Here is a 13,188-nt window from a genome sequence, read left to right as displayed (position 1 = left end):
GGAAAAAAAAAAGGAAAGGAAAGGAAACCTTTAATTAGGTAATATCTACCCACAGGACACTGTAAACTTGACTGCCAAGATGTCAACAGAGCTCACAGTCAGCTGTCTTCTGAGTACTTACTCCTCCAAACCAAGATACTCTGTCTTCATTCCACCCTCCCCCATTTGTTGTGAATACGCACTTGTGTGTTACTCATAGAGGCAAATTCCTACCCAAACTACTCATGTATGTAAACTCAGCTTCCACCACTGCATGCCAAGCACTACTGGGCTTTTATTGTATACTGTGCAGAAGACTCAGAATACTAAAACTGGAAAGGACTTTCGGGAAATCTAATCCAAAACCCTGAGAGGTTAAATGACTTGTACAATGTCAGTGGCAAGGCTGGATCATGAACTCAAGTCGCCTTACTCCTGGTTACCCACTCTTTTTTTTTTTAAAGATTTTATTTATTTATTCGACAGAGTTAGAGACAGCCAGCGAGAGAGGGAACACAAGCAGGGGGAGGGGGAGAGGAAGGAAGCAGGCTCATAGCGGAAGAGCCTGATGTGGGGCTCGATCCCATAACGCTGGGATCACGCCCTGAGCCGAAGGCAGACGCTTAACCGCTGTGCCACCCAGGTGCCCCATCCTGGTTACCCACTCTTCTGAGAGGAATGGTTTATTTCCTTCTAACCAAAAATATGTCAGTGACTATCCTAGTGCAATCAGCAAACTAACATAAAAGACCACTTATTTCAAGAATGGATTATCTCTTATCTGAGATACTTTAAAATCACATTTAAACAAGTATCTGGAGATGTATTCTTATAATAAAAAGATAATTCAGTATCTATAACTAAATAATTAAACTAACCTTGACAAATTTCAATGTATAAAACTAATCCAGATCAACACAGATACAAATTATTCAACATTTATCTCACTTGAATTATTTTGCATATCCTCATTCAAACTCTGCACTAATATACTATCACTAATAGTACAACATTCTACACAGCTCCTAGACTAAGAGTAAAGAAAGACCGCCTTGCATGTGGACAATTACTACTCCTTACTTATGTAAGGCAGAACTGTTGGTATTTCTTAAGGCCAAGTACATGCCCTGCCTTTAAAGCTCCATTCTAGGAGGTCAATGCCAGGTCCATAGCCCAAAATGGGCAGTTTTTAATCCAGCTCCACCATGGGTCATTTATTCTATAAACACAGCACTGGACTAGATGTTGGAGAGGAATAGGAGATGAATTTGAAACATATAGACCATGTACAGGGAACCAACTGTGAGCCAACTTTACATTCATTAACATATAATCTTCATTCAGCCCTGGGACAGACATGTTATCATCTCATGAAGAAAACTGAAAAGTTAACCAAAGCTAGTAGAAGGCAGAGCTTTAGAATATGTGCAATCTCACCAAGAGTTCTAACCCAACTGTGTACCTACCACCACGTTCCTCTGCATTTCAGTAGGGAAGCAGGGAAACAGCTATTCTAGAGTACAGCTTAGCATCTTAGATCCAGATTTGGTATATCTCCACACCGCATCATACTGCATAAGAGTTTCACCTCTACAACAACCTTAAGAAGAAAACTAGTGTCTAGATCCACAAAGAATTCCAAAAAGAAACTCATGCCCCAAGTTTAAAGGGTTTATAGCCTTTCTGTTTGTAAAATACAGATCCTAACAGCATTGGTATCTCATAGATTGCTGCATGAGAGGTGGAGATGACTGAACAGGCCTAAAGCACCAGAACAGTGTCTCATACAAATAATTAAAGTTGGCTGCTGCTTTCAAAATCACCACCATTCTTCAGTAACCATATTCCTCAAAATTTTTTTCTCAGAATAAAGAGCCAAAGGAGAAAAAAAAAAGTAATACAATTCATGTTTACTATGACTTAGTCTATAACTGTAAAAAAATTTTTTACCAAATGTACTATTATTCAACTATAAAATTTTAACTTTGAGAACTACTTAGAAATACAGAAAGAGGGGCACCTAGGTGGCGCAGTCAGTTAAGCGTCTGGCTCTTGGTTTCAGCTCTGGTCATGATCTCAGGGTCATGAGATCAAGCCCCAAGTCAGGCTCCATATTCAGTGGGAAGTCTGCTTGAGACTCTCTCTCCCTCTCCTTCTGCCCCTCCCCCTGGCTCACTCTTTCTAAAATAAATAAATCTTAAAAAAAAAAAGAAAGAAATACAAAAATAATATATTAAAATACTAGACACAAAATAGTTAATGCTATAGCATGAACTACATAAACTCTATGCAAACAGTCAAGGACTGTATGTCAAGACTATATCTAAAAGCAGAAAAGTGAAAACAGCTGTCAGGACAGTGAGATTACTGATGATTGTTTTTATTCTTAAAAGTTTCCTTCATATTGCTTTTTAAAATTCTGTAACAACAAATGTGCCCTTTTAAATAATTTCATAATATATTAAACAGGTGTCTATTACACCTAACTTAATGGGAACCTATAGGAAAATTAAATTTATTCTGAGCCTTTTTACCTGTAAGAGGTATTCTGAGCCTCCTGTGCAATAATAAAGACAATCTATCCCCCACAAAGGAATATACAGGTTTGGGCTCTTCCCAAAGTCCCCTATAACAAGACACTCTAAACAATGCTGTGCCAGTTATGCTCCTAGACTAAAATGCTTCAAGACGGTTTAACATGGAGAAAGTACTAGCTTCAGGGGCAAAGGAAATCAAAGAAAGAAGAGGATCTAAATCTTTTTAATTTTGACAATCATCATGTAACCATGTAGCAAATGTTTCTCAAAGTATAGTCCTAGGATCACCTACCTTAGAGTCACATGAGATTCTTTTCAAAATGCAGATTCCAACCACCACTTCAATCCTCCCACCTACACAATTCTGTTGGAATCTCCAACAGAAGCCCAGAGTTTGCCTTTTTGCACAATCTTCCCAGGTGATTTTTACATACACAGATTTTAAGAACTACTGATCTGTAGACATGTTAACCAGGTAAAATAAACACCATTCAAAATTTTCAGTGAAAGGAACATACAGAACTCTTAACCCTGGACAAGTAATTCAATTACATCCTAATTTCTCACAATTACCAGCTCAAAGAAGTCAGGTTGTAAGATCACAGGCACAAGGAGCAGACATCCTGCAAATCTGTTGTCTCTTCTGCCTAACCTGTGAAAGTTTCCGGAAAATAATTTTGGAAACTTTAACAAGAGTCTTAAAATAGCCATGCCCTTTGCCCAAAATTTCACTAGTAAGAATTTTTCCTAAGAGAATATTCAAGGATGTAAACAAGGTTTTTAGGCAAGAGTGTTTGGGACAGCAGTATTAATATTCACCACCTGCCATTATTTTGAGTATATGCACTGCATCTGGCCCTGGTGGGTGCGTACACACAGTATTTCTAATCCTCAATACTTTTATCCCCATTGCAGACAGAAAAAGACTAAGGCTCAGAGAAGTTATTTACTTGCCCAGGCAGGAGTTTTTAACCTGCCCAGAATCTGAATCTCGGGCAGTCGGAGTAAAAACATCAGGCTCTTTCCACTCTCAGCCCTGTAAAATTTTTTAAGATGTCATAATGTTTAAGCAAAGTATGATACGTCAAGGGATATTTTATATCCATTTAAAACCATGCTCTTCAAAAATATTTAATGAGATGGAAAATACTCATGACACAATGGTAAGTGAAAAACTGGGTGTAATCCCAGTTTAGAATGTAAGGGACACAAGACACGGAATCACATCTATCTTATCTATCTTGGTTCTGTCTGCATTCCCAAAGCCAAACACTAACAGTGTACCTGACATACAGTGGGAACTCAATATCTCTTGTAAAAATTGGGGCACCTGGGTGGTTCAGTCATTAAGCGTCTGCCTTCAGCTCAGGGCGTGATCCTGGAGTCCTGGGATCGAGCCCCACGTCAGGCTCCTCTGCTGGGAGCCTGCTTCTTCCTCTCCCACTCCCCCTGCCTGTGTTCCCTCTCTCGCTGGCTGCCTCTCTGTCAAATAAATAAATAAAATCTTTAAAATTAATTATGTGTAGGTATATTTTTTAAAGCCCAGAAAATAATTCCCAAATACTATCAGTGGTTATTGCTAGATTCCCAAAACACAATAGTGTTTATTGCCAGATTAGGAACGACTTTTGGTTTTGCTTTTTTATATCTGTTTGTACTTTCAAGTATTCTATAAGAAGTTCATATTACTTTCATAATGAGAAAAAAACTGCAATGGTTAATTTTCAAATCCTATGTTTGAGCCTCTTCCTATGCAAGAGATACAATTAAGCTTCAGATAAACTCAATATGCAGACTAATGTGTGGTTTATCTTATTCGCTGTAACAGAGAAACTACTTTTTATCTACAAATGAGCATTACCTTTTTATATGCCAGCATCTTAAATACCAATGGGATTTAATACTTGTTACAAATAAATGTTTTCATCACCTACAGTTATTAGTAGCTTAGTAGGTAGGAAAAGGATTTATAAAAATATAGCATCCACAAAAAGTTTCTATTAATGGTTTGTGTATTTCGGATCTTGCCCTAAATGTTAGTACCACAAGGATTAAAAATCAAATTCGGTGGCCTCTGCAGCATAGCAAGGGTTTCTTGCCAAGGTCATCCCCATGCACAGCAAAAGCCACTATAAATTAGCATTATAATCGTGCCTCATCCCTGACAGTTTATTAAGCATTTTACATAAAGGAAAATATCTGGTCACTGTTATCCATGCATTTTTTAAGAAATACATTTTAGAATAAACCAAGAATGAGCCAACTGGTATATTTTATTAGCTTATCACTCTGGACAATTTCAAACACTGAAGCATGGCACAAATCTGATGATCATTCTACTGTCAAACTGCGTCCAAAACGACTTCATCTTCTGAACAAATTCTGACTTTGTTGGCCAGGTTATGCTGCAGTAACCAATCTACAAAAAGCCAAAAGGACAAAAGTATGAACTACACTGAACCTGAAAATTCCAAAAGCAATTTGAGATGCGTGATGGGCAGGAAGGAAAAGGGAAAGATTAAAGGTATCTTGGAGTAATAAAAGAGAAAATGGGCATTTTTATTGTTGTGTAATTTTCAATTAAAAAAAAAAAACCTGACATGGAGAAAACAGTGGAGGAAAAAGACAGTTACATTATTTAGTGGGCCTAGGTTCTGTTTGTAAAGCAGTAACAAGATGAGAACAGCCCTAAATGATCAAGGATACTGTGTCTTTGGAATTTAAATTTATTCCTGGATTACGCCAAGAAAGAAATTGTAATTTCTGTAATATTACCAAATAATCTAAATTTCTAAGGATTATCAACGCAGGCCAGTCTCCAATACAAGCAAGCTTCTGCTTCAGCCACAACTTGGAATTTTTGTCACAATTCCTTCCACTTCACCCACTGTGGGGAAACCACGGGTCGGATCCATGTGCCTCCCTTTTTTCCTTGCCTACTTCTGTTAGAGAAGCTGGAAAAGAAGTTACAGTCCCAGAAGCTCTTGTAGCAAAGAGTGGCCAAAGAAATACAGATGGAAGTTTCAGGAGAGAGATTCTTCTTCAAACTCTTGAATAGAAAACAATGTTTGGAAGAAGCCGGCTCACAGCAGACGAGCCTGATGTGGGGCTCGATCCCATAACGCCGGGATCACGCCCTGAGCCGAAGGCAGACGCTTAACCGCTGTGCCACCCAGGCGCCCCCAAAGCCTAAATTCTTTAGCATTCCTTGGTTCATTTACTCTTTCAACCTACAAATGTTGATTGAGCACCAACGAGTGATCCTTCTGAGATTTGAAGAGGTATTAGCTTCTCAACTGACTTGGTTTTATTTTCTTTTTGGTAGCAGTGAGTCTTGTGAGGACATCTCTTGTTTTTCGTGGGCCCAGCACTTAACGTCCTTTCTTTTGACAACTGCACCTCAGTTTTCTTTGGGGAGCTCCCCTCCCCCTTCACATGCACTCCTGGAGTGCTGGTTCCTACCCCTAAAACTCCGTTGTTCAGCTTTTCCTTGAAATCTTAGAGTTACCCGAATCCCTCCAATACGTATATTCCTTGTTTTGCTGGAGTTTTGCCAGTCAGTTTGGTGCTTGAAACCAAAGAAACCCTAATGGATGGAGCCACCTCTCATCTTTCAACCTGAAAGTCTCATGGGCTAGCTGTTTGTCCCTTCAGGTCTACTCACCCCCCTTCCGTACCCCTCTTGGTTCCCCTGGAGGCTGACCCAATCTGCAGAGCCCCTTGCCTCTAGCTCCCATCAGCCGATGGAAAGCTTGGGCAGAGCGGTGGGAGTTGGGAGGACAGTGAGGTTGGGTTTATTCCCTTCTGGGTCCCTCCCTGTGGGCTGGAGGAGCAGTGGCTCTGTTCTTCTGTTAAAGACAGTCCTTTGCACACAGCTCTCTCTCTCCAGGTTCTGCTAGCTGCTCCCTCATCTTGCTCTGTAAGGATCCCCATGGTCCTGGGTCCTGTATGCCCCCTGTTGGTATCTCTTGACCATGACCACACCTTTGTAAACAGACTCTTCATTAATCTCTCTTTGATTATAAAGTTTGAGTGTGCATACCTTTCTTGCCAGGGCCCCGACTGCTACAGGGGAATTGTCTGCCCTGATCTGTGCCTGCTTATGATCCAAAGGACGTGGGATGCAGTGCTGAGTTTCCCAGGGTCTTGGGAGGTAGGAAGAGGACGGGAAATCCGGGAAAAGATAAAGAGAAGTCTCCCAAAGAACCTCCAAATAGGATTGCTAAGAAGAGACCCAGCTAGAAAGAGTTCTGAGCTGTAGGTTTACCAATTCCTTGCGGTGTGCCCTTAGGAAAAATTATTTCCTGTCTCTGACTTAGTGATGAATCGGTTATTGTGGATGAATGGGAAGGAGATCCAGAACAACTTCCAGGGGCCACTCCCCCTGCTTGTGTTCCCTCTCTCACTGGCTGTCTCTATCTCTGTCAAATAAATAAATTAAAAAATCTTTAAAAAAAAAAAAAAAAGAAAGAAAGAAAACAATGTTTCTTCTTCTCCTTTCCCTGCACAGACCCCCGACGCACCTCCAGGCACAGACAGCCAGTCTATAACAATGAGGCCAACAGCCGCAGACTAAGGACAGCAGAGAGAAGGAGGATAGTCTCTGGGCTCCTTGATGCCCCCCGGGCAACTACTGGGGCTTAGACCTCTTAGCTCCAGATTTTGTGCTGGGTGAGGAAAATGAACCCCTGGCTTGTTTAAGCCGCTCTGTGTTCGGTTTTCTGTTAGTCACAGACAAACATATTCTTGCCCATTAAAATCATCAATATGACAAACCTTTCTATGTTTTAACTTATCAATGATCAACTTGACCAAAACCACACAAGTCTTCGCAAAGATAAAACTTACTGAGAGTGCCTGCTCAATGCCCATGAGGGCAGGGACATAATGCCCATCTCGTTTTATCCTTACTGGACCCTAAAAAAGGCGAAGTTAAGGCCCCAATCCAGGCCAGTCTGACAGCAGCTCCTGAGCTCTTTACTGCCCAGCTACACAATCTCTGATGGACTTTTTCATTGTTTATAAAGTGATCTTAACCTTCAATTCTGTTCTCAGACTGCACTACAATTGTCCTAACTTTCTGATTGGAGAAAGACTTCTAAAAAATAAATCATCCCTTCCCCTGAACAAAAGGGATTCACATGTAGTTTTTTTTTTGTTTGTTTGTTTGTTTGTTTTAATCTGGCAAGCATTTGCTCTCTAGTGTTTTGAAATCTTTATCTATCATGTGGCAAAGAGCTGCGGCTACGCTAACATCCACTAAACACCATGTGCCTGGCACTGGGCTAAGCATTCCACAGGCCTCGTCTCATTCAGTGCTCACAACAACCCCACTTTACAAGTGAGCAAACTGAACACATAAGCCTGGGCACAGACTTTGAGAAAAATCTCTGTCTAGACATCAATGAATGACAAGTTCAAACCAACATAAAACTAGAAAGGAGACTGATTTTGCTGCTAGTTTTTAGTAAAAATATCAGAAGTGACTGGCTCCGGACCCTTCAAAGAATGAAAAATACTCAAGGCAAGGACAACTAACAAGGCTGTAAAGCCCTCTCATCCTGAGCGAAATCTAGAATTCCACACTCATGTCTAATATAGCTTTACTCAGTATTTACTCAACCACCTTTACAAGAAGCTAATATACTCATCACAGTGTGAGCTGCCAAGAAGGCCGATAATATTTAAATAGTTATGAATATTTATTTATCCTAACACCCTTTAATTCATTTTCCAATATACTTGATTTTCATTTGCAATATAACAATGTGCATTTTATGAACTATGGTTTATAATGAATATAGTTATTATTCGTTTATTCAGCACTTCCTATATGGCCAGCACTGTGATGCTTTACATACATCATTTTTGTCTTAATCATCACAAGCACCTCAAGATGCAAGAACTATTAATAACCCATTTTATTGATTGATTGATTGGGGGAGCGAGGGACAGAGATAATCCCAAGCAGGCTCCACACCCAGCATGGAGCCCACCGCGGGGCTCCATCTCAAACCCTGAGATCATGACTTGAGCCGAAATCAAGAGTCGGATGCTTAAGTGACTGAGCCACCCAGGCACCCCAATACCCACTTTCAGAAAGAGGGCCACAGGTGATGAATTTTCCCAAGCTCTGTATTAGAAGGTAGCATCAAGATTAGAATCCACATCTGGCCCAGAGCCCTGTAATTTTAACCACTGAACTTCATATAGTTACTTGATTTGTTCCTGTTATAGTAGCCTTAATCGAACATTAGCTAGAAAACTATACCGAGGTTAGCTTTTATTTATCTTCACTTTCAGTACTCCCTAATTTTCATATATTTGTGCTTCATATTTCTCCCACAAAACATCTAAAAAAATAAGACTATCTTTACTAAAGATTCACTTCACTTGCTGAATTAAAGAGGTAACATAATTGCTGCTCTTTTATTTTTGTTTAATTTATTTGTCAGAGAGAGAGCATAAGCAGGGGGAGTGGCAGGCAGAAGGAGAAGCAGGCTTCCTGCTCAGCAAGGAGCCTGAACCAGGATTCCATCCCAGGACCCTGGGATCATGACCTCAGCTGAAGGCAGACGTTTAACTGACTGAGCCACCCAGGCGTCCCTGCTGCTTTTACTTTTTTAATCACTGATGTGTTGATAACCTATTTTAGTGGCTACTTCTGCTACTCAAGCAAGCAGAAGTAAATGATCCCCACTGCGCCTATCATTGTAAAAATGCAACATGGTTTTTAAAGTCTTTAACAGCAAATATCCTAAAAGCCCACCAGATGTCAACCTCAGTTCATAAAAATAGGCCATTTCCCACCTTGCAACACTTCCTTCTATGATGAAACAAGAGACTCAGAACTTTGAAAATGCTTATGCTTCTAAATTGTATGTAGGAATTTTTAATTGTACAGCATTCATGTATGTTTTTTAACTTAAGAAGAAAAGTGTAACAGTAAGATCTAAAATAACCAAAAAGAGAGAGAGAAAAATAAATATATAAATTCCATGTTTGCCTCTCATGTCTCTAGCAAACACCAAGACTATTTCTGACTCTTCTGACCTATTTATTTCCTACTTTCCCCCAGACTTTCTTCTATACAATCCTCCTCCTCTTTACATAAGTCACATTTAATTGACTTAAATAAATCAACACTATTATCTCACATGAGGCATGAAATCTAAATTTTGAAAATCAGTATTAAATAAACTAAAAAACAATTTTTCATGATTAAATAGTGCTGTCCATGGTATCCATTGCAAGGCAGACCATAAGCTTCAATAAACTTGAAAATAATTCCCATTTATAAAACCACTGACTAATAAAATTGATAATCTTCATTTAGACAAAAATGTCAGATACTCTACAAGGCTGTTCCAAAGTAGTTATCAGACAAAAAGAAAGAGAAAGAAAGAAAGAAGAAAAAAAGAAAAGAAAGACTAGAAATTTTTCCCTACATTTTCAGCCTGGTAGTTTTTATGTATTAAATTCTTTTGGGATCCATTGATCATCAAAGAATGGTATTTCATTTCTTTGATCAGTGTCCTACTGCCCATATTTTAACCTTGCTGAATTTTTGGTCCATTGCGTAGAAGAAATTCTCTACTAATAAAAATGCAACCCATTAAAGATTAACTTGCCCCCAGGACAGTCTCTCTAGAAACAAATTCCAAGCATTATAATCACTAATTTGGACTATGTAGACTTAAAGACAGATAATCTTATTTATCCTGATTTAAACTGGAAATCTGCATATATTTTAAGGCAATTATGAAAAGGAAAATGGCAAACCAGATTCACATAATCAGAAATTCAACCAGGCAAATACTTTACTTACTTGGCACTTTTCAAAGGAAAAGTTTTACACCCAAGAATATCTAACAATATTAGAATATTTGTTGACTTATCAAATTTCCTATCGTGGTCTCTATTTTACTTCCACAATATGAAATTGCAAAATTTTGTGTTCTCCCAATATTTAAGTATACACTGTATGTCAGAAATTGTAATGGGCACTGCAAATCTTTTGAATCCATGCTGTAATATTTATTAATAATGATAAAAGCATCTAAAATATGTATCAAGCTGTTGTCAAACAGCGTTTTAGCTTATCAGACATTATATCTTTTAATTCTCACAAAACCCTAAGAGAAATACTATTCTCAGTCCCATTTAGAGATGGGCAAACTGAGACAGAGAGGGGCCCAGGAACTGTCCCAAAGTCTGTGGGATACCAATCTAGGTCTGAGTGATTCCAGTGCCCACTTTCGTTATAATCCCCTGATTTAAAACAATGACACACAGGATTATTTTTGGTTCAGAAAACCAGTCTCACTCCTTCAAACATAGTAGTTCTACATAATTTGACACTAGGAGGCAAACATCACCAAATGCCTTGGTACACTGTGCACCACATTCTATTGCCAAACGTGTTCAAAATTTACTTTCTCAGAAGGCATAATCCACTTATGGGTGATTTCTGAAAAGTAATCAAAGCCCTATGTTCAATCATTAAAGAAGTCTTTGGGGCTGAAATGTAAATATTTCATCATACATAGATTGTTGAAGAAACGTTAGCGCTGTTAGGACTTCCTGTGAAAGAAACTTTAGCACTGAAGCAATTTTAAACCACCTCATGTCAGAGTAGCTAAGGGGATAGCCTTCAAATTTAAGAAATTCATCACCCATGTGTCATTTTATTGTAAATGAAAATTAATTCAAAAAAGAAATCCACTTCCAAAGCCCGGAGGGCTGCCTAGAAACTAACATCACTGTCACTATCTGTGTGTGCACAAATGGAACAGGCAAGGAAGACATAGTATTATTAGAAGATCCACCTTTCACATCATCCCAAACTCATGTAGGAAACAATCTCACAATGCTTTTCTGAATAAACTTAATATTTTGTTTTAGAATCAGAAACTAGGCAAAAAGAACCATGGAACAAATGAAACTAAAATGGATTACTGAAATACAACTTTAATTGCCAAATTCGCTATAATTTAACTTCTAAATCCACTTTATGATATTCTTATTTGAACAGTTTATCACAGAAGTAACTCTCCTAGAAAATTATGCAATTTAAGGGGGGGAAAGAGAAAGAGACATGATAAGCACTAGGGATGTTTATCAATAAAAATAAGCAACCAGGGAAATGAGTTTGTAGCTCATCCAAAAACGCCAGCCAACCACTCCTGCTATTTGTTTCTACCAAGTAGAAAGTCTTGGAAAACATGTTGTTCTCTCTTAAAATAACCTGCGTAATTGTCTTTAAAAGCCACTGCATTTCCAGGGAGGGCTAAATAGCTCCCATGTTGTGATGCATTAACTGATAAAGTCAGTTATGCATAAGGCCACAAAAGAAAGTTGGAAAGCTCCAATCCTCTCTTAATATAAGGACACTAGCTACTGAATGAGTCCACCAGACACCCTTAGTCAAATTAATGCCTGGTCCTCTACAGTATTTTAAGAATGATAATCATTCAAACTATCTTATTTTTCTGGATGAGGGAAATGACCACACTGGTGAGTTACAGGTAGGCTAGTAATTAACATTTTTAAGGAAGGCCAAAATGACCTTGGACATGTTAGCGTTCACTCTGAGAACTCCAATCCTCCCATGAAAACTCTGAATTTGTCTCCAGTCCTAAAGCTGTTGTGCCTGGAAAAGTCCCAGAGAAACTAGGGAATTAAAAAAAAAAGAAAAACTGTGTACGACACTGACAGTACAGGAAGATTTCTATGAAGTGAGTATAACTCAAGATGTGTTTTATATGCCTGTCAGGAGATAAACATAGAGTGTCCTCCAACCCAGCAGCATTGCCCTGACGCAGTCCCCACGCTCGGGCTCTTTACCCCCAGCCAGGCCCCTTTTACTCCGAGTGGAGCGTGGGGGGCGGGAACTCCTATCTTAAGCGCTGACATCTGCAGTGTTTCCCAATAGCTAGACAAGGCCCCTCAGCTGAAGGAAGTGGACACTGACATGAGGAGAAACAGGGACAGGAGCTAGAATTCAAGGCTATCAGGGAGTGGGGAAGGAGTCACGCATACTCTGTGCGGTCCCAGTGGGTCCTGATGGCACAGCCCGGGTGTCCGGACTAAAGTTGGCATCTTCAAAGTATTCAAGAACACAACTGGGCGCGCCGGTACAAACTCGGCCTGTGGGTTTTCTGAAGAGGGTCAAGTTAGCACAAGGTTCCCGGTGCCGGGAGACCTGAGAGGCGTGGAAGGGTGGAGAGTACCGCGAGGTCTCCACTCCTTGGATGCCCTGCGGCTTCGCGGGGGAGGGGACCGGGGAACTAAGTCTGGTACGCGCTGGCGTGGGGAGCTGGGCGTGGGTCGGGGATGTCCGGGAAGAAGTGCGGACTCAGTCCGGGTGTCGGAGAACGCGGGGGATGCCTACCTTGTAACATGGCCTCAAGTTTCTTCCTGTCCACGCGGAAGCGCTCCTCGCTCCACTCGGGGCTATGCAGGGGCGCCCCGGCGACCAGGTCGTCCTCGGAGCCAGGCATGGGCGAGTCAGTGCTGCGTTCGCTGTTGGAGCCCGGGTCCGACTGCGCCGCCAGGTAGCCGGGCTCGCCCTGGGCGGCCATGGTGGGCGCGCGGCGCTGGGGCTCCGGCTCCGACTTCGGCCGCCGCTCTGCCTGCGCCGCCGCCTCCGCTCGCCGGCCGGGCTCGACTG

The 13,188-nt window shown here is 40.5% G+C and overlaps 1 protein-coding gene across 4 annotated transcripts in view; it reads right to left on the bottom strand.

Moving 5' to 3' along the window:
* Nucleotides 1-13,182, bottom strand: part of BICC1 (BicC family RNA binding protein 1) — a 269,545-nt gene extending 256,363 nt beyond the window's left edge. For all 4 annotated transcript variants that reach the window (XM_034662531.1, XM_034662532.1, XM_034662534.1 and 1 more), the window contains exon 1: nt 12,910-13,182. In XM_034662531.1, coding sequence (XP_034518422.1) covers nt 12,910-13,099 — 190 coding nt within the window. In that variant the 5' untranslated portion in view covers nt 13,100-13,182. The remainder of the gene's footprint in view (nt 1-12,909) is intronic.
* Nucleotides 13,183-13,188: the final 6 nt, after the last annotated feature.

This window comes from Ailuropoda melanoleuca, chromosome 6 (assembly GCF_002007445.2).
Source record: "Ailuropoda melanoleuca isolate Jingjing chromosome 6, ASM200744v2, whole genome shotgun sequence".
NCBI classification, from domain to species: domain Eukaryota; kingdom Metazoa; phylum Chordata; class Mammalia; order Carnivora; family Ursidae; genus Ailuropoda; species Ailuropoda melanoleuca.
The sequence above is the reverse complement of the archived record's forward strand: the minus strand, read 5'-3'. Positions and strand labels throughout refer to the sequence as shown.